Raw genomic sequence first — 18350 nt, 5'->3', positions numbered from 1 at the left:
CACAGATGTCCAGTAGGGGACGCAGATGTCCATTGCCAGCATCACGACCTCTCCACCGCTCACTCGGGCTCAACTCTTTTCACCATCACAATTGACCTTTAGTTTCAAACGCACTACCAAAGGCAAGGAATGTGCTTATTTCATAACTTGATTTGTGTTAATCCTCTGACATTGTGTGAGCATTCAAAACATCACGTTTACACATACACACAGCGCGTGGAACACCATATTGTCTTTTCGTCTCTTTGCAAATGTGTTTATGTTTGTTGTTGTAATGCTCTGACCAGGCCCAACTGGAACATCTGTGAGAAAGAGCTTTACAGCTCATCGGATTCTTCCAGTAGAAATAAATATTCGGACAATTAAATGGTTTATTTTGAAGTTTAATTTGGAAGGAAAAAAATACCTGGTTTTGACAATTACACGTAAAAAATATAAAACCTCAACACAAATGGTATTGTATAACTGTACATGGGATGAATGTAATCTTCATGTAAACAACGTGGATTGTGTAAACATATCATTTGATATTACTGGGGGGGGGGGGGGGTCACACACCACCTACTACAACACGGGAGTTTCCCTACGCACCCCCAAGTAGCGTTAACAGACTGTTGGGCAAGTGCTGTCAGCGAGCAACCTATGAAGGCCGGCACGGCACACGAGGGGGTGGGGTGGGCAGGACCACGCCCGGCCACCTTTGTCTCCCCGGTGGCAATGTTTTTTTTTACGCACAGCACCGTATAACTTATTTGAGGCCGAGTCGACCTAGGGGAGGCCCAGGACCAGTTCAGATAATCGTCAGTGGGCATTGTTGGCCGCGAGCGGGAATAGAACTCGGGTCGCCGGGTTCGTACCACCCTCCATCCACCACCCAACACCACCCTTCACCACCACTACCCACCACCACCCTTCACCACCACCCACCACCACTAGCTTTCACCACCCACCCACCACCCACCAGCCTCCACCACCCCCCACCACCACCCCCGCTCCCCCCCCACCCACCACCCACCCACCACCGACCCAGCACCCACCAGCCCCCCCCAGCACCACCCCGCCCCCCACCACCCCCCCATGCCCCCCCCACCACCACCCACCACCACGTCTACGAACACACAACACGTGTAGAAACCACACCGCGCACAGGGCTCGCTACGATTGGCTGCTGCCGCCGCTCGCCTCGGGCACCTCGACCAATCAGCGCGACGGCTCCGGAAGGGCCCGCGGGTGCCGAAGCAGTCTACGAAAATCAAACCACAACAACCACCACCACAACCAACACCACAACAAATGGCGGGCAAGTCGGGCAAGCAGGGAGGCGGGAGGCCCGGGCGCGAGGAGCTGCGGCAGGAGGACGTGCTGCAGGCCGTGCTGCTGGCGGACAGCTTCGACCAGCGCTTCGGGCCCGTGACGAGAGACGCGCCCAGGGTGAGTTGGTGGTGGTGGCGGTGAGGTGGTGAAGGGGTGGTGGTGAGTTTGTGGTGGTGGTGAGTTGGTGGTGGTGAGGTGGTGGTGTGGTGGTGGTGAGGTGGTGGTGTGGTGGTGGTGAAGGGGTGGTGTGGTGAGGGAGTGGGGACGTGAGGGGTTTGTTGGGAAGGCCGCGGTGAGGTGGTGGTGAGTTGGTGGTGGTGAGTTGGTGGTGGTGAGTTGGTGGTGGTGAGTTGGTGGTGGTGAGTTGGTGGTGGGGACGTGAGGGGTGAGTTGGTGGTGGTGAGTTGGTGGTGGTGAGTTGGTGGTGGTGAGTTGGTGGTGGTGAGTTGGTGGTGGTGAGTTGGTGGTGGTGAGTTGGTGGTGGTGGTGAGTTGGTGGTGGTGGTGGTGAGTTGGTGGTGGTGGTGAGTTGGTGGTGGTGGTGAGTTGGTGGTGGTGGTTTGGTGGTGGTGGTGAGTTGGTGGTGGTGGTGAGTTGGTGGTGGTGGTGAGTTGGTGGTGGTGGTGAGTTGGTGGTGGTGGTGAGTTGGTGGTGAGTTGGTGGTGGTGGTGAGTTGGTGGTGGTGGTGAGTTGGTGGTGGTGGTGAGTTGGTGGTGACGTGAAGGGGTTTGATGGGAAGGCCGCGGTGTGAGTTGGTGGTAGTGGGGACGGATTGGAATTGCTAGCGCGCTTAGGCGAGTCGCGCCTTCCGATTGGTCGGGGCCCGGCCTGTTGTGCGATGCGATTGGCGAGCGCCAGTCACGTTGGTGTCGCTCGTCCAATAAGCGGGCGTCGCGGGTGTCGATGCAGCCGATGCGGTGTACGAATTGTGTTGGCCGCGTTTGATTGGTTTGAGACACGTGTGTGTGTGTGGTTTTTTGTTGTAAATGTTCCACATGTATGTGGGGTTTATTTTAATGTAGCAGTTATGTGTTTAAGAACGCTGGCCTCTTAAGCGCCGATTTATTCCATTCGACGGCGATTTGTTGCAATTCTGCAATGAACATTTTATTGGTGTTCGTATCGCAATGTCACATTTTAAAGGGCACATTTTTAGTCGCCGCAGTGTCTTATTTGCACATCTGACAACAACAAAAACAACGCAGTCTATCCACGACAATTGTCCTGTGCTGCACAGCCCATTTGTCAATTTCCTCGATGGACGAGGTTCCTCCCCCACGCCTCGCGGATCGTGGGGGGGTATTTGACCATACTTCACCACTCCGGTCGCTTAAGGTGGGGAGCATAGATCCCAGGAGTACAATACAACAACGGAGGTTCCTGCACTGCACATGCTACACGTACAGTATGGACATAACAGGTTTTTAATTTTTATAATTTCGAGTTCAAAGAGTGGCTGTCCTCTAAGTGAAATGACTCGGTTCCGTCATAGTAATGTGGAATGTCCACCACTGACTCGGATGAACATCAGCAGAGTTGGCACTGCCCCATTGGTTGTCAACAGGGAAGAGATAGATTCTCTTACCCCGAATGGACCCCCCCCACTACGATAATCTGGAATTTCCACGACTGATCCACGCTATTAAATGACATGAGATACATTAGCCAGACAATTGAACGTACAATATACTGCACTAGGTTCAGGGTATACCGTCTAAAAGTGCCTGTGACCAAAGCCACCTGGAATAACTGCAGTCTCTTATCTCAGAAGCTAAAGCAGAATCAAGCCTGGGATGAATAGTGCTTGCGTAATTTCCACCCCATTTCCCGTGGCTGTAATCATCCACCAGAGCATGTGCACTCGGATATAGGGGACTCGTCTACTTACGAATGAGTGAGGTTCCAGGCCTGTTCGTACGTCTATTTGTTCGTAAGTCCAACTTTACTCCCGTCGATTCAAATATGTTGTACGGCATGTACACTGAACACGGGGGATGGCTTTAAAAGTTGTATAATCTCCTGTAGATGGAGATGCCACGGGTTTATACATGTTCTACAGATGCTACTGGTTCTTCATGTTCTGCATATGTAGATGCCACACTTGTTCTTTATGTTCTGCATATGTAGATGTCAATTCCCTTTAGTGCTCGTGTTTTCTCTCTTCTCTCTTGAAACACTTGCTAAGAGATGTCTGCAAGTTGCTCTTCATAAAACACATTCCTGCATATTTGCGGAATACACCACGCCGCCGTTGACCCTGGCCATTGACCGAGCAACCCAACGTTCCTACCAGCTCCCTCCGCAGGAATGTGTTTAGCCTACAAGCAAACTCTTGTAACCCAAGATTTGCCTCGATGCATGGTTTGGCTGCAAGGGTGTCCCAAACGGTGGCAGTACAGCAATGGATTGTTGAACCTATCTGTGGAGCTTTGAGTTTTACCTCCTAGTACCTCACTTAAATGTTTTAAATAGTTTTTATTTACATTGTTCTCACTATTATTTTGTAGATCGTGTCGGTCATCCGTGTGCAGTACAGTGTTACGATCCAGCCCTTGTCTGGTGTTCAATCAGAGGTTGGGAAACTGCATCCTGCAAATTAATCTCATGTGACCCATGGCCACATAAGGCCATCCACTTAACAACCACCCACAAACTATATCTATCCATGACAGCAAACCTCTTAGCCACACTAGACGGGCACGAGGGGGGAATATTTTTGACCTGGAAACAACACTGCGCTCAGTCACTTGCCATGGCCAAGGGTCTCTTGCAGTGACAGAATTGACTCAGGTGTTTGTGTTAATGCATAGCTTAACCAAGTTATTCGGATGTTCGATTTGGCCTTCATTAAGGGATAGGTTCCCCACGCCTGCTTTAAATAGTTGTCTGTCTGGCATTGCGTGCAGGCACTCTTACCTCTGGTCAACGTGCCCATGATCGACTACGCTCTGGAGATGCTCGCGGCTGCCGGTGTCCAGCAGACGTTCATCTTCTGCTGCTGGAAAGCGGAGGAAGTCCGAGCGTACATCAGGTCCGTGTCGTCAGACTCGCCGCCTCACCATTTTATTCTACGAGCTGTATCACCAAATGAATGCCTACTATTCTTTTCCCCAATATGATTTATGCATTCCCTGTGCGTTCATCGTGTGTTTCTTGGGTGTCCCTGTTTGTCCCTGGGCATTCCCGTGTATCCGATGCATCCATAACCATACCCGTGTATTCGTGGGTGTCCTCATGCATCCCTGGGTATCCTTATTTGCCTCTGAATTACCCGTCCATACCTTTGCATCCGTGTGTGTTCGTCTGTCCCTTTTTGTCCCTGGGCACCCACGTGCATTCCTGCGCATCCCCGTCCTTACCTGCGCATTCACGCGTGCGTGTACCCATGTCTGCGTGCCACCGCATGTTGCCGTGCACGTGGCGGGCACAGCAAGTCGCGGTGGAGTGCGCCGGGGTCGCGCAACGTGGTGCGCGTGCTGAGCTCGGAGACGTTCCGCTCGCTGGGCGACGTGCTGCGCGACGTGGACGCCAAGACGCTGGTGCGCTCCGACTTCCTGCTGGTGCACGCCGACCTTGTGTGCAACGCGAGCCTCAAGAGCGCCCTGCAGCAGCACAAGTGCGCCATCCTCCCCCACCTACCGCTCCCCCTACCGCCGCCACCATTCAACACTGTGGACAGGCCGACCCCCGCCACTGGAATATGGAGTTGCTCACGCAGGCTTGGGGACGAACAACGGCAGTCTTCTGAGCGGGGGAGATACTTTAGCTTTGATCCCAGAGTTACAGTGGTGACTCCAGAGTTTAATGTTACAGTTTAACACGTAGGCTTTTGCGACCAATATTAATAATAATCAAGGACATTCTAGTAAATTGTAAATGTTGTGGGTTTACTCTCCAACACACCGGTGTGCTGAAGTATGAACTAATTACACGTTTACATGACAAACTTTACTATTTGGCTTTGTCGGGTGGTGGTGGGTTACACGACGCACATATATACTTACGCGATCTAACCCAAAAAAAAATGTAACGTTATAATACGCAGGAATATCCATGCGTGTATTTTGAGCGTACGAATCGACGATTCCGACGTGCGGTGACATACCTGAGGATGACGATGACGTTGCTGATGCTGGTGTGGCGTTGGTTGGCAGGCAGCGGCGTGAGCGAGAGCGGAACGTGTCGGTGATGACCATGGTGTTCCGCGAGTGTCGACCGGGCCACCGCGCCCGCACGCGCCACGACGACGTCGTGGTGGCGGCGGACGCGTGCACGGGGCGCGTGCTGCACTACCAGCATGCCGCGCCGGGGAAAATCCGCCTGCCGCTGGTGAGCGGACAATGGTCTTGATTGTCTTCGTGCTTATTGTCTTGGTGCCATTTCTTCATTTGTTTGTTCATTTTCGATTTTGCTTGGTAGTAGGGTTTTCATTTGCTTGGTAGTGGCTGTGTATGGGATTTGGTCCTCATTTAATTAACGTACAGCGTTGTGGGATGCTATTAGCATGAATGACGCAATATAAAATGAAAGTATTTTTATCATCATCGGGCAGTGTCCCCGTTGTCCAAATCATTCTTATAATTACGTAGACACTCATTGCTTGGCTTATAACATCTTGATATCTAGAGGACCGCAGAGCTTGGCATTGGCTCGCTGCGTGGCGTCCTTTCCCGTTTGGTTCCCCCTCGTGCCTCGGAGTCGCTCTCTTGGAGAGTGAGTAAAGAATGTGTTCTTCCCTTGCCTTCCCTCATGTCTGATGGAGCAGCACATCTTCCAGGGCGGCAGTGGCGAGGTGGAGGTCAGGCACGATCTCCTCGACTGCCACATCAGCATCTGCTCGCCGCAGGTGACCACTGCGACCCAGACACCCCCCCCCCCGAACCCCCCCCCCACCATCCATCAACCTCCCGACCCCTAACTCCTGACACCTGGCAAAGAAGCGCAAAGCCTTTGATAAAAACACAAACAAATTTAATTCAACACGCCGTTTATTTTTAAATTTTACCATCCAGATTTACTGTTTGATTGACAGTTTTTTTATCATTTGAAAATCTCGTAGCGCGGATCATATTGTAATTATTATACTTTGGAAGTGCTATAAGTCACTGGTCAAACCGTTGACGCCTGTCGACACGAAAGCCCAATCGTCGGTTTCTTTCTGCCTGCTCTCCCCCTGCCCGACAGGTGGCCGAGCTCTTCACAGATAATTTCGACTACCAGACGAGGGATGATTTCGTCCGCGGGATCCTTGTCAACGAAGAGGTGTGTGCTCCCTGTCTTCGTCCGACGCGATGCGGAGCGGTGCTTTGGCCCAACGAGCTATGGTTGGCCCAAAAGGACTTGCGCTTGCAGTCCATTATAGCTGCATGGTTGGAATGAAATCGCTGGAATGAAACAGCTTGGCAATTAATTTTTTTGCCGAGCTAAAATTCCAGGAACCGGTGCAGGACTCTTATCCGCCCGCACCACCACTGACGTGCGGTCAACAGAACTTGTGACGTCCCTCGCAGTGGCTGTGTGGTCAGAAAACACCGACAGTCGAGAGATGAATTGTACTCGGTTTACATTAGAAATGTAACCGTTGGGCTCTCCCCGTGGTTCGACAAATTGTCGTAATTTTTTATCGCGATTTGATTCGAAAGGCGGTAGTAGTACTTTTTTTCTGTTGCGATAAACTAAGCGTCTCGGTTGGCTGTAGGGTTTGTGCAAACCAATTACAGCAAATTCGAATTGTAGATAACTCATCCTCGCACACACGGTTCGATGCTTGTATCGTGAGCCTAACAGTCGATGCCAATCGACGCATCGGCTACACGGTGTCAAACACACCCACGGAAGCTCCCCCGTGCAGGCCTTACTAGCTGCTCGCCGACATCATTCACCTTGACGCCTGAAACAGAGATGTGGTGACATTGCAGATCATCGTCCTGGGTGGTATCCGGTGGGAAATAATCATTTGTTTTCGATGCAGTGCCCTTTGCGCCGGGGCATCCCTTGACCGCTTGACATGACACCTCGTCTTGCGTCCGCGTCAGATTCTCGGGAACCAGATCCACATGGTGTGCCTGCGCGACTCGTACGCGGCGCGTGCGTCCAGCCTCTACGCCTACCACGCCGTGAGCTGCGACATCGTGCGCCGCTGGCCCTGCCCCTTCACGCCCGAAGTGATGGTGCCGTCGGCGGGATGCGGGTAGGTGTCGCCCCCCCCGTAATGAGAACATGGGATTTCCACAACGTGTGCGAGTCCCGGCCCACCGACAGGGATGAGTGCTATCCCCATTTCTTAAATGCTTTCATCCTTGCCGATCTCATCAAGGAGCGTAAACCATCACGCAAACTCCAGTCATCCTCGCAGCGGCTTTTGGCTGGCCATCGAACAAAGACGTTCACCGTGTCGCGACGCTTTCGGATGTGCTTCTGCGACCGTCTGGAACACTCTTCCTTCCGATATTAAGAAGCCACTGGAGCCATGCACTTTTTAATTTAGATTAAAAACTAATTACTTTAGAACCTTTTTTGTGTTTAGTTTGTTGTCCTTCCCCCAACACCTCCAATTCACGCAGTTGGCTACGTACGGAGCATGTTAGCATTAACACACAATTTGTGATGTTCGGCCCTCATTAAGGAAAAAATCCCCCCAGCTCGTACTTAAATGCCCTACGCTGTGAATCGCAATCATCGTTGACGTTGATTTTTTCTTCCGGCCGCCCCGCGTAGGGACGGCTACGCACTGGCGCGCCACAATGTGTACCGTGCACCCGGCGTGTCGCTGGGGCCCGGCAGCCTCGTGGAGGGTGACTCGGTGATGGGACAGGACACGACGATCGGCGCCGGCTGCCACATCACACGCACCGTCATCGGCCGCAGATGCAGCATCGGTAACGACGCGCTATCGTCTTCTCGCAGTTGTAGTTAACGTCACTGTGACGACAAGTTAAGGTGTTTTGACGACAGGAACGGGATCGTAGTCTTCATCTGCCGTCCTTGCCCGGGTCTTTTTGTGTGTGCCTGTTTATTTGCACGTGTGTGTGTGTGTCAATGTGTCCGTGTGTCCCCCATGTGCCTGTAGACCCATAACCATGTACACACCTCTGCTGTGTGTTTTACACGTTTTCTTGTCCACGTGCACATGTGCCCGTGCGCTCAGGATCGTATGTTGCCGTGTGCCCGTGTTTGTGCCCGTGTTTGTGCCCATGTGAAATGCGCTCCTGACCCGTACGTGTGTATGACCAACAGCTGGCGTGATTGTGTCTCGTTTGTTTACCCGTGTCTGTGTGTTCGCTCGTGTGTGTGTGTGCTCGAGTGTGTGCGCGTGTGTAGTACTTGCGCCATCAGTATCAGCCTGCATAGCTTTCCGACGCGTTTTCGGGTCGCGCCTTGCGTTGCCCGGCACAACGTCCCGGACGTTTCGCCTCGCGTGCTCGGAGCTTCTTCAGGAATCGAAGTCCTGTGCAGCAGCGCAATCGCGACAGGACCTTACGCAGCTAACGCGGGGTAACCTCTGTCTCTGCGGCAGGCAGCAACGTGCGCCTGGAAGACGCGGTCTTGTGGGACGACGTGACGATCGCCGACGGCGTCGTGGTGTGCGGCTCCCTCGTGTGTAGCGGCGCCTCCATCCGGCAAAACGTGCGCGTGCTTCCACGCTGCGTCATCTCCTATGGGGTGAGCAGCAACCCGGGGGGGGGGGGGAGGGGGGCATACAAACACTCGGAGGAACCGAGTAGGAAGGAAAAGTACGACGATGCCATTCTCTAGGAAGGGGCTGATCTCTGTCTCTGTGGTTCGTCTGCCGGTCCGCGTAGACGGTGGTGGGCCCTGATGTCTCCCTGCCCGAGGGGACGGCCGTCTCCTTGCATGTCCCACGCGATGCCGACGACGACGATGACTACGACGAGTTCAGCGAGGAGGAATCGTCTGACCAGGTCAAGGCACCATCCAAGGACAAAGGTCACCGTGACATACACAGCGATGTGTGCGGCTCTACGATGTGGCACGCTCGTGTGAATACAACATGACATTCCTTGCTCAATGTAATGTAAGATTACACGCAAACTTGACTTGTGTTTTTTTAACAATTCTTTATTTCGGTTGGACTAATGGTCTCTTGTCATCAGACGAAGAATGAATTTGGATCCCTCGCAGAGCAGTGCATCTGTTCTTCTTAGGGAGCGGCCCAAAGAAGGGGATATCGCAGAGCTCCCTCTCGGATCCCTTCAAGCGATATCTGGCCCACACAGTAGGGGTATAGCACTTTCCCCACGCACACCGTGACCGCCGTTGTGTGCTACTAAACATGTGTGTGTGAGCACACACGTGATGAACATAACTCTCAGTGGGATGTGTGCGAGTCCGACCAATGCATCGCCACGCAGCGTCGGTCACGGGAGTTGTTTGATCAGACTCACCACACTGGTCAGTGGCAGCTTGGTGAGGGGAGTACCCATTACTGGTTCGGATATCCCTCGTCAATGATGTTAGCTGCTGCCGGCAATCGCAGTGTTCATAGCACAGCATCCTAACCACTGCGGCACTGACTGCTTCAACACTCCTTGACAATATCCAGGTACGATTCGTTAACCGTGAAGTTTCAGATGAATATTTCAGTGTGTCCTATGTGACAGCACTCCATGAATCTTGTCTGCTCTGTCCTGCTCTCCTGCCCTCTCCCCACCCAGGCTACAACCCAGCGGAGGTGGGGTCGGAGGGCAAAGGCTACGTCTGGAACCTGATTAGCCGGGGCGAAGCCAAGGAGGATGATGCGGACCCGCTCGCGGACGACGTGTGGGGTCCGTGACGTCCGTCGGTAGTTGTTCACTCGACGTTAAAATGGGACGGGCGCTTCGCTCGGCACGCAAGGCTCGGTTCAGCGCCTCATTTGCAATGGTCACCTGGGGTATTAGTCGGCTATTAGGTGATGATTGCCATGCATAATCCAAAGTGAAAAGATTTGCGGGTAATTTTCAAATTTGGATGGCGATCCTTATGCGAATGATATTAACATCCCGTGTGAAGCAGACGGCGTATATGATTTTGGTCATAACACCCGCAGTAACAATTGGTTATAATCCAGTGCATGCTCGTGTGTGTGTGCTTCTTAATGTGCGTGTGTGTGCACGCTCATTCAGGCCTGTCCCTGGAGGAGGTGCCAGAGGAGGAGAGTGAGGAGGAGAGTGAGGATGAGTCTGGAGGTGACGTGTGTGATGGGAAAATGTCTCCACCGCCAGACGACACAAAGAGTAACTTCACGCACGATCTCGCAAACACACCCACACACACTCCCACGCGCAAGCGTGCTCGCACATGGCCTCTCAAACACGGGCTCACACACACCATACATACGCGTTCAAGAACACATTAACCCAAGTTCGCACACACTTACGTATACGCACAATACACAAAGACAACAATCCTCCGTATAGTCTTAACAGAACGTTGGGGCACGTGCTGTTAGCGAGCACCTGTTAAGGCCAGACCGGCACATGAGGTGTTGGGTGTCCAGCATCATGCCCGGCTGCCTTTGTCTCCCCAATGCTGATGTTTACAAACCACACTAGGTACTCATTTAAGGTTGAGTCGACCTAGGAGAGTCCGAGGACCAGTTCAGATATTCATTACCGTTAATGTTAGATGTGAGTTCGAATCGACTTCAGGTCGCTGGGTTCCTAGCGCAGTGCGCAAACCACTGCACTACCACTCCACAGATGCGTGCACGCGCACACATACCCCCACACATACCCCCATGCACTCTCACACAGGCACAAAGACATGTTAACACGCACACATATGCCGCACACACGAAACATAGTTTTGAGACTCGATGGGGCTTGCATTGATAAGCGACATCACTATCATTAACATAAATATCACAAACAGAACGTCGTCGATTCCAATGAAAAAAAAGCCAACGCCGCTATGCCATGAAACCAATGCAGTGAGTGAGCAGCGTTGTGATTCGCTGTGTTTGCAGTGTTCTACAACGAGGTGCTTGACAGCCTGCAGCGGGGGGCCGAGGAGAACGTGTCATGCGACAACCTCGTACTGGAAATCAACTCGTCCAAGTGAGTCTCGTTGATCGTGTGTCAGTCGCCGGGAATCGCCCCCACGCCGCACCCCAATATCAACACGTCTCGGAAGCTAATCGTATCGTTGTATCTATTCTATTGTTATTTCACTAGGTAAGGCCCACTGAGCTATACAGCTGTTTTTTCAGAAGCGACCTGCCCACAAATGTTAGCTCAACAAAGCGGCTTTTCACGTGCAAATGTATACCCGCCAAATATTCTAAAACGCGTGATTCTAAACGTAGAGGGAAAAACCGGAGGACCCGGAGAGAATTCCACACGACCATATAGAGTTGAGCCCGGATAGTGCTTAGATGGGTGACCATGCACGCGGCTGCAGGGCTGTGCTATGTCATGGGCAAGCAAGAGGTCAATGCAGCAAAATGTATACGTCCGGAACGCAGCACTCTGTTGACCCAGTGGAAGAGGCACCGTCAAAGCCACACGGCCGTAAGGAAAATCTCATGTATTCTCTTTTGTACTACAACCTCCGAAAGTCAATTAAGTGTTTTTTAAAATGTTTTTTTAACCATCACGGTTGATGAGCAAAAGGCCCAAATAAAACAGCGAGCCTCCAGCAACAAATTGAACTATTGAGAGTGAAATAGATTAGAGTTAATACGTTTCTTGGATCGAGCAAGGTAATTGTAAGGACTTGGAGAAACAAGACGATGGGAGGGGAATTCCAGAGTTGAGCAGTACACGGAAAGAAGCAGAAAGAAAAGCGTTTTTGACCTGCAATGTAGTAGCACCCTGCAGTTGCCTATACAAGCTGGCTTGCATGCTGGTCACTATCCAGGCTCAAACCTGCTTTGCTCGCGAGATCCGACGGATGACATCGGACCCATTCTGGGTCATTTTGGTCGTGGGCCAACTGCATCAACATCTCTAGATTGTCGACCCCAGTTTTCCAGGGGCACATTGCGCGTGTGGTGTAATAGCGCTGGCTATTGGACACCAGCGGCAGCCGTGGTGGACAGACAGTGCACACGCCGGTGAGCGTGAGCACGGTGAGTTGGCAGGGCGGAGGAACTGGGGCAAGGGTCACGGAGGACCCCGTCTGGAGGCCCCTGGAACCTGCTAGCGGGTTCGAGATGGGAGGCGCGGTCGGGGCGGAGCCAGGCCGAGCTGGGAGCATAAAAGGAGGCGAGAGTGGGGGGATCGGGGCTGCCGGTTTTGGGAGGGGACTCGACTCGTCGTCGCTGTCGTCTCGTCACCATCGTCGTCGCTAATCGTCTCCGCTAGATGTTGCGCTACGAAGGAGAGTAGTTGGCTAACTCAATCAGCGCCATCGGTGTTAGACAGCTAGTGTTGTGTCCAGGTAGGCTGAGCTACTGTGGAGAGTGTGTGGACGAGACCCGTGAAAGTTGTTAATAGAGAAGGTGCCTCCTAGAAACTCTGTCTCGTTGACACTACACGTGTAACTGACCTATTGCGCACGCACCTTTACCCTCAGGTACGCGTACAACGTGAGCCTCAGGGACGTGATGCAGGCGCTGACCCGCGGAGCGGTGGATGTGGTGCTGGGGCGCATGAACAAGATGGTGCAAGCGTCGGAGTTCATGAAAGCCCTCAAGCCTGTATGTTTTCTGTTGCCCTCCTGACGTTGCCACCTTGACATTTGTGAATTTACCCTGTGCACTGTGTGCATGTATGTTGTGGGGAGCTGACCTACGAACTCAACGATCCTTGTTCGATTCCCGCTCAAGGCCAACACCAGTGGCGATTAACTGAACCGGTCCTGGGCCATGCCGGCCTTCATAGATGCTTGCTAACGGCACTTGCCCCAACAGTCTGTTAAAGGCTATACAGGGGATCTTTGGTGTGTGTGTGTGTTCGTGGCCGTATGCTTGTTATATTGAATGTGTGTATATATTTACGTGTGTAATGAGTGTGTATACGAACGTGTGTGCGAATCTGTTCGCCGCTGCCGCCACTGCCTCCCCCCCCCCCCCCCCCCAGCTGCTGGTGCAGTGGACGCCGCTGTTCCGTAACTACGTGAAGCGTCTGAGCGACCACATGGATGTGCTGGCCGTGCTGGAGGAAGCGGCGTTCGCTCTGCCGCAGGTGCACGCCGCCCTCGCCACGGTGAGTCCCGGGGACGTGATGCAGGCGCCAGCCCACGGAGCGTCCCGCCGTGGCGCTGGGGCTCGCGGGGAACGAATACATTACAAGGCCACACTCGTTACGCACAAAATACTTGCCAAAAATGAACCGCACAACTTGCTGATCTCGTCAAGGAACCTAAAACATCACGCGAACTCCGGTCATCCACGCGGCAGCGGCTTTTGGCTAGCCCATGGAACGAAGAGACGGACACTGCATGACGCACGCTTTCGGATGCGCTTCTGCGTCCGTCTGGAATACTCTTCCGATATTAGGAAGCCACTGGTAGCTATGCACTTTCAAATCTAGATTAAAAACGAATTTCTTGAAAACTGCTTTTTGTGTTAAAAGTTTTTGGTGTCCTTCGCCCGTGCTTCCGATCAGCATGTTTGGCTACTTACGGTGCGAAAGAAGTCCAACCTCCATGCATATAGTGCTCACACCGGAGACTTCCGTGGGACCGTTCAGGTGTCGTAGGCTTGGGCTGCGAGGCAGTCAAGAAAAATACGGTTCAGAAATGGGTTGTTGAGGCTTCTCTGCACAAAGTTCTGAGTGCTCTTTCCTCGTACTGCTGTTTCCAAGCACATTAAAAAAATTGGGATTTTTGGAATTGGCCAAGTTTACGAACAATGCAAGACTCTCCCACAACCGTATTGAGGCTCTTTAAGGCTTCCCTGGGTAATTGAAGTATGGCACTGCTGCGTCGCTTGCAAAAAGAGGACCTTATTCTCAACGTGCTCTCGCCTGGCTTTAACGCGAAGACGCGAAGTCGCATTGCAAGCGCGGGTTACGGCACGCGACGCGTTGAAACAACGCAGCCCTTGGCAGTGTTCGGAACACCCCCTAAGCTCGCTTTACTCTCGCACCCGCAACGTCCCTTCCCTCCCGCCCACCTCCTCGCTCACAGATCCTGATGACGATGTACGAAGAGGAGGTGCTGGAGGAGGAAGCCATCATGAGGTGGTTCACCCAGACTGGTTGCTCGGAGAAGGCCCGGCAGTTGCGGCAGTTGCCTTCGGTGAGTGTGGTGCCCGTGGGACATGCCAGCCCCAACTCCTGCCTGCCCATCAGCCTGCCAAACTGCCCGCCTACCCATTTGTGTTCCCTCATTTAATTTGGGCTTATGAGGCAATTGGCATCTAATGCTGAGTGAAAAATTTAATATTTAAAAATACTTTTTTTAAAAACACGCTTTAATGAAATGTACCGTACGAGTAATGGCAGAACTCCACGACTCCAGGAAGTGGCCCTGAAGCTTGCCATAACGTAAGGGACCGTGGTGATTTACAGCCAACGTGAGTTGAGCGTGGACAATTAGACCCATAAAAAAGATCGTTTAAAAATCTATATTTAAATTGTTTTTATAATAGAATATAGTATTGTCATCAGTATGACATACGTATACCAAGTTTGCAGTCGATACGACATTGGGAAGACGGTTGAAATTGAGTTACAAGATTTGAGGATACGACAACAGACGGAGTGAGTTAAATAAAAGCGTGTAAAATGTAAAAAAATATATGTTTTGGATTTTTATGATAGAATAGAGTATTGTCATTAGTATGACATAAGTATACCAAGTTTTCAGTCGATAGGACATTGGGAAGTGGGTAAAAATTTAGTTACAATATTTTTTGAGGATACGACAACAGACGGAGTGAGTTAAATATAAGCGTGTAAAAAAGCCTTTGTCGTGAGCTGAGAGGGCTTCGTAAGGGCATATATTTACGTCATAACATGACTGATACTAATAATGCAAGTAAAATATTAACTATAGGTAGTTTTTTTATATTCTTGGTTCTTTCGGTAAAGTCACGTAGAAGGGAAATAATAAAATAATACAAATATATAACAATAAAAGTTCTCACGACGTTTCGACTGCAACACATGATGATGATTGCTTGTGTTGCAGTCGAAACGTCGTGAGATTTTTTAATGTTTTATATTTGTATTTTATTATTTCCCTTCTACGTGACTTTACCGAAATAACCAAGAATATTAATCGCTGCAGTCACGAAAGCTTTAAATCAAAATTTATAGGTAGTTTTGTCAATGTCTTTCAAACTCCAGTCCTTGTAACCGACGATGTTACACCTTTCAAATTTCATCAGTCTTCCCCATTCGAATCGAAATTATAAGTCAATACAAGCTGCATACGGCTGATAATTGCTAAAAAAAAGTCCCACGTGACAGAGACACCTGATTCGAATGAAGATTAAGAATTTTGTGATTAAGACGGAGGTTGAATCTGTAGTTACTACATCACACGGTGTGTGTTAACCAATCATCAGGCATGTGCTGCGTGTAATGACAATTTGTGTTTAAATGGGGACAGTTGATGAAATGCTGAGAGAGGTGTCATTGTGCATCATGAGGAATTGAGTCTGGGGAAACCCTGATTTAAGCGATGATGATGCATAGGATGAAACGGTAAGATATGGAGGCCTGCGTTGTAATTGATGGCAATGTAAATCTTTCCTGTGCAGATCCAGAAGTTTGTCCAGTGGCTACGAGAAGCTGACGAGGAGTCGAGCGACGAGAACTAATTATCAATCGGTAGCACGTCAAAGTGTCAAGGGACAATGGAACTCATCTTCTCCAGGCCCTCCAACTCTGCACGCCATGGGCCAACCCATGCAACACGCGTGGATTGGAGCGGCCAAGCCTGCCCTCTTAATTTTGACACATTTTTTTAAAAACAAATGCGCTTCATCCCTTTGGCAGATGTTTTATGATTCGCGATGTTGCTGCCTGTAGCGATGGTTAATATAGAAATAAAGAACTTTTGGAGAGTTGTGGCCAAACACTTAAAAGTCAGTGTTGTGTACTGATTTATACTAAGTGGTGAGATCTTTCTGGCTTTGCATGGTGCAATCTTACGGTGCGGTATTGTTCTGCAAATCCAGGCTCGAAATATGCTCCAATTTTGTGGCTTCAGAAACAAGGATTTCGGGCTCCCAACCCTTATAAATCCAGGTTCTGTCATCCAATCCCCGGATTACTTACTCCAGGAATCTAAACCAGTTGTTGCCAAACTTCCTGACTCGACAAACCACGTACAAAACGTGGAATGCAGCCAAGAGCTACAAGACACGTGGTCAACGGATCGGTTTGCGCGTGCTGGTTGGCTCTGGAGTTTTGAATAAAAAAATTATCTTCTGGAGCAGTTGTGTCTGGCTCTGCTGTCCAGGAGAAAAGTACGCTTGGCTGCTCTGGCCTCGGAAGATTTTTCCTGCTTCAAATCAAATTCCGTTATCTCTTTCGAGCGGCACTTTGAACGGCCCGCGATGCACATGCGTCCTTGGGAACCGTGTTTTGGCAACGCCTGATAACGATCGTAATCCAGGCTGGAAACAAACTGGCTCCAGTTACCGCTCACACCCAGGGCATTGCGCCTGCAATATCTTGCCATCCATTCGCAATCTCCCTCCGCCGGTTAAAAATAAATAAATTCTAATGCCCATAGTGGATCACCGTGTTTACCATTCAGTGCCACGGGTGGAGACAATTATCCCAGAAGCGTCCTGTCACTAGAGTGGTGGATTCTTAAAGGGACGCATTTCCTCCATCTCTTATTTACAACTAGAACCACAACGATGATGGGCGTGAGCTGTTCCCCACGGTGCCATCAAGTTTCAGTATCGTAATGTGTTATCGGTGGGGGTTTCTGCGTGCATTGTTCCTCTTCCCACAATAACAAAGTGTGGTAGTCTAAAAATAAATTTGGCTTCACATTCCGAGTACGACCCCTCCTTTTGGACATTATATTTGACAAACGAGGCAATCCTGGAATAACATTTCAACGTAAGGGTTTTAAGCGATGACGTGCGGCCGTGTAGCGCAGAGGTTTTCTGTTTGGATTGCACTTTGTCAATGTGTCGAGCGGATCAATGTCGCACTGCCTACACAGCGAATAAACAAACGTACAGAGCAAAAGCTGTTGTGTTCTCAATGTGACGGAAGTGGTGGCGCAGTGGTTAGAACAGCGCAACATACGAACGGCTAAATGAGTAAGTCCCTGTAATTTTTGTTTTATTACACATTCAACTAAAGCAGGGGTGGGGAACGTCCGGCCCGCGGGTCGTATAAGGCCCCGCGAAATCATTTGGTCTGGCCCTGCCAAGGCAACCGCAGGCGTGAGTCGAAATTCAATAATTCTAGGAGCAAACCTGGAAAAGCAGTTGCGAGTAGCAACATCATCAATACCAGCTAACATCACACGCCTCGCTAAAGAGAAGCAGTTCCAGCCCATCGCATTAGGGGGTAAGTTAATTAAATGTTTGACCAAATATAACAGGCAAATTTTTAAGTTGATAATGTTGTATGGCCCGCGAATGATGTTATAAATATCCAAATGGCCCTTGTCAGAAAAAAGTTTCCCCACCCCTGAACTAAATGATTCCATTTTGTTCGTCCATTGCTCCCCTAGTTCAATCAACAACAACGAGGCACAAGAGGGCTACAGCTGGAAATATGAAGGATAAAAATGTAAGGGAAGAGAGGATGAAGATTTAAATAAAATCCGTTAGTGGCACAATGTGAGCGAGCACTTGGGGCAGTAGTCGCTACAATAGGTGATGATGTGGCACAGGTGATTTTTTCTCGTTGCAGAGGATAACGGTTCGGATCCAGCGGCAGCCCTCATCAATTCTGCGGGTGTAAACAACTCAAATAATAAGCGCGTCGGTGGACGGTAAAGATCCCGTGATGCAAGAGTTGGCTATTGTCGGCATCATGGAAGATTACACTGCAAGCTACTCCAACTAGATTCGAAGCTTTCGTGACTGCAGGAATAACTCTTTGGTTTAGAGGCCGACCGAAATTCGGGTTCGGCGCCGAAAGTTGGCAAATGGCCACTTTCGGCATGCTT

At 50.7% G+C, this 18350-nt stretch overlaps 1 protein-coding gene across 1 annotated transcript; it reads left to right on the top strand.

Annotated features, from left to right (window-relative positions):
* The first annotated feature begins 1185 nt into the window (after nt 1-1185).
* Nucleotides 1186-17399, top strand: EIF2B5 (eukaryotic translation initiation factor 2B subunit epsilon). Its single transcript, XM_078869636.1, has 17 exons — nt 1186-1431; nt 4220-4344; nt 4744-4929; nt 5468-5642; nt 6079-6159; nt 6498-6575; nt 7349-7503; nt 8031-8191; nt 8830-8975; nt 9116-9260; nt 9989-10099; nt 10439-10549; nt 11281-11371; nt 12831-12954; nt 13337-13462; nt 14388-14498; nt 15967-17399. Exons 1-17 carry the CDS (start codon nt 1294-1296, stop codon nt 16024-16026), a joined length of 2124 nt encoding a protein of 707 aa, XP_078725762.1. The 5' UTR covers nt 1186-1293; the 3' UTR covers nt 16027-17399.
* The last annotated feature ends 951 nt before the right edge of the window (nt 17400-18350 follow it).

This window comes from Lampetra fluviatilis, chromosome 28 (assembly GCF_964198595.1).
Source record: "Lampetra fluviatilis chromosome 28, kcLamFluv1.1, whole genome shotgun sequence".
NCBI classification, from domain to species: Eukaryota; Metazoa; Chordata; class Hyperoartia; order Petromyzontiformes; family Petromyzontidae; genus Lampetra; species Lampetra fluviatilis.
This window is presented reverse-complemented; position numbering and strand designations above follow the sequence as displayed.

Excerpts from the sequence above, each read along its gene's own strand:
- EIF2B5 (XM_078869636.1), top strand. The coding sequence starts at position 1,294 with ATGGCGGGCAAGTCGGGCAAGCAGGGAGGCGGGAGGCCCGGGCGCGAG. Across the intron at positions 1,432-4,219 it reads TGACGAGAGACGCGCCCAGG|GCACTCTTACCTCTGGTCAA; the intron begins GTGAGTTGGTGG and ends CATTGCGTGCAG. Across the intron at positions 8,192-8,829 it reads CGGCCGCAGATGCAGCATCG|GCAGCAACGTGCGCCTGGAA; the intron begins GTAACGACGCGC and ends TCTCTGCGGCAG.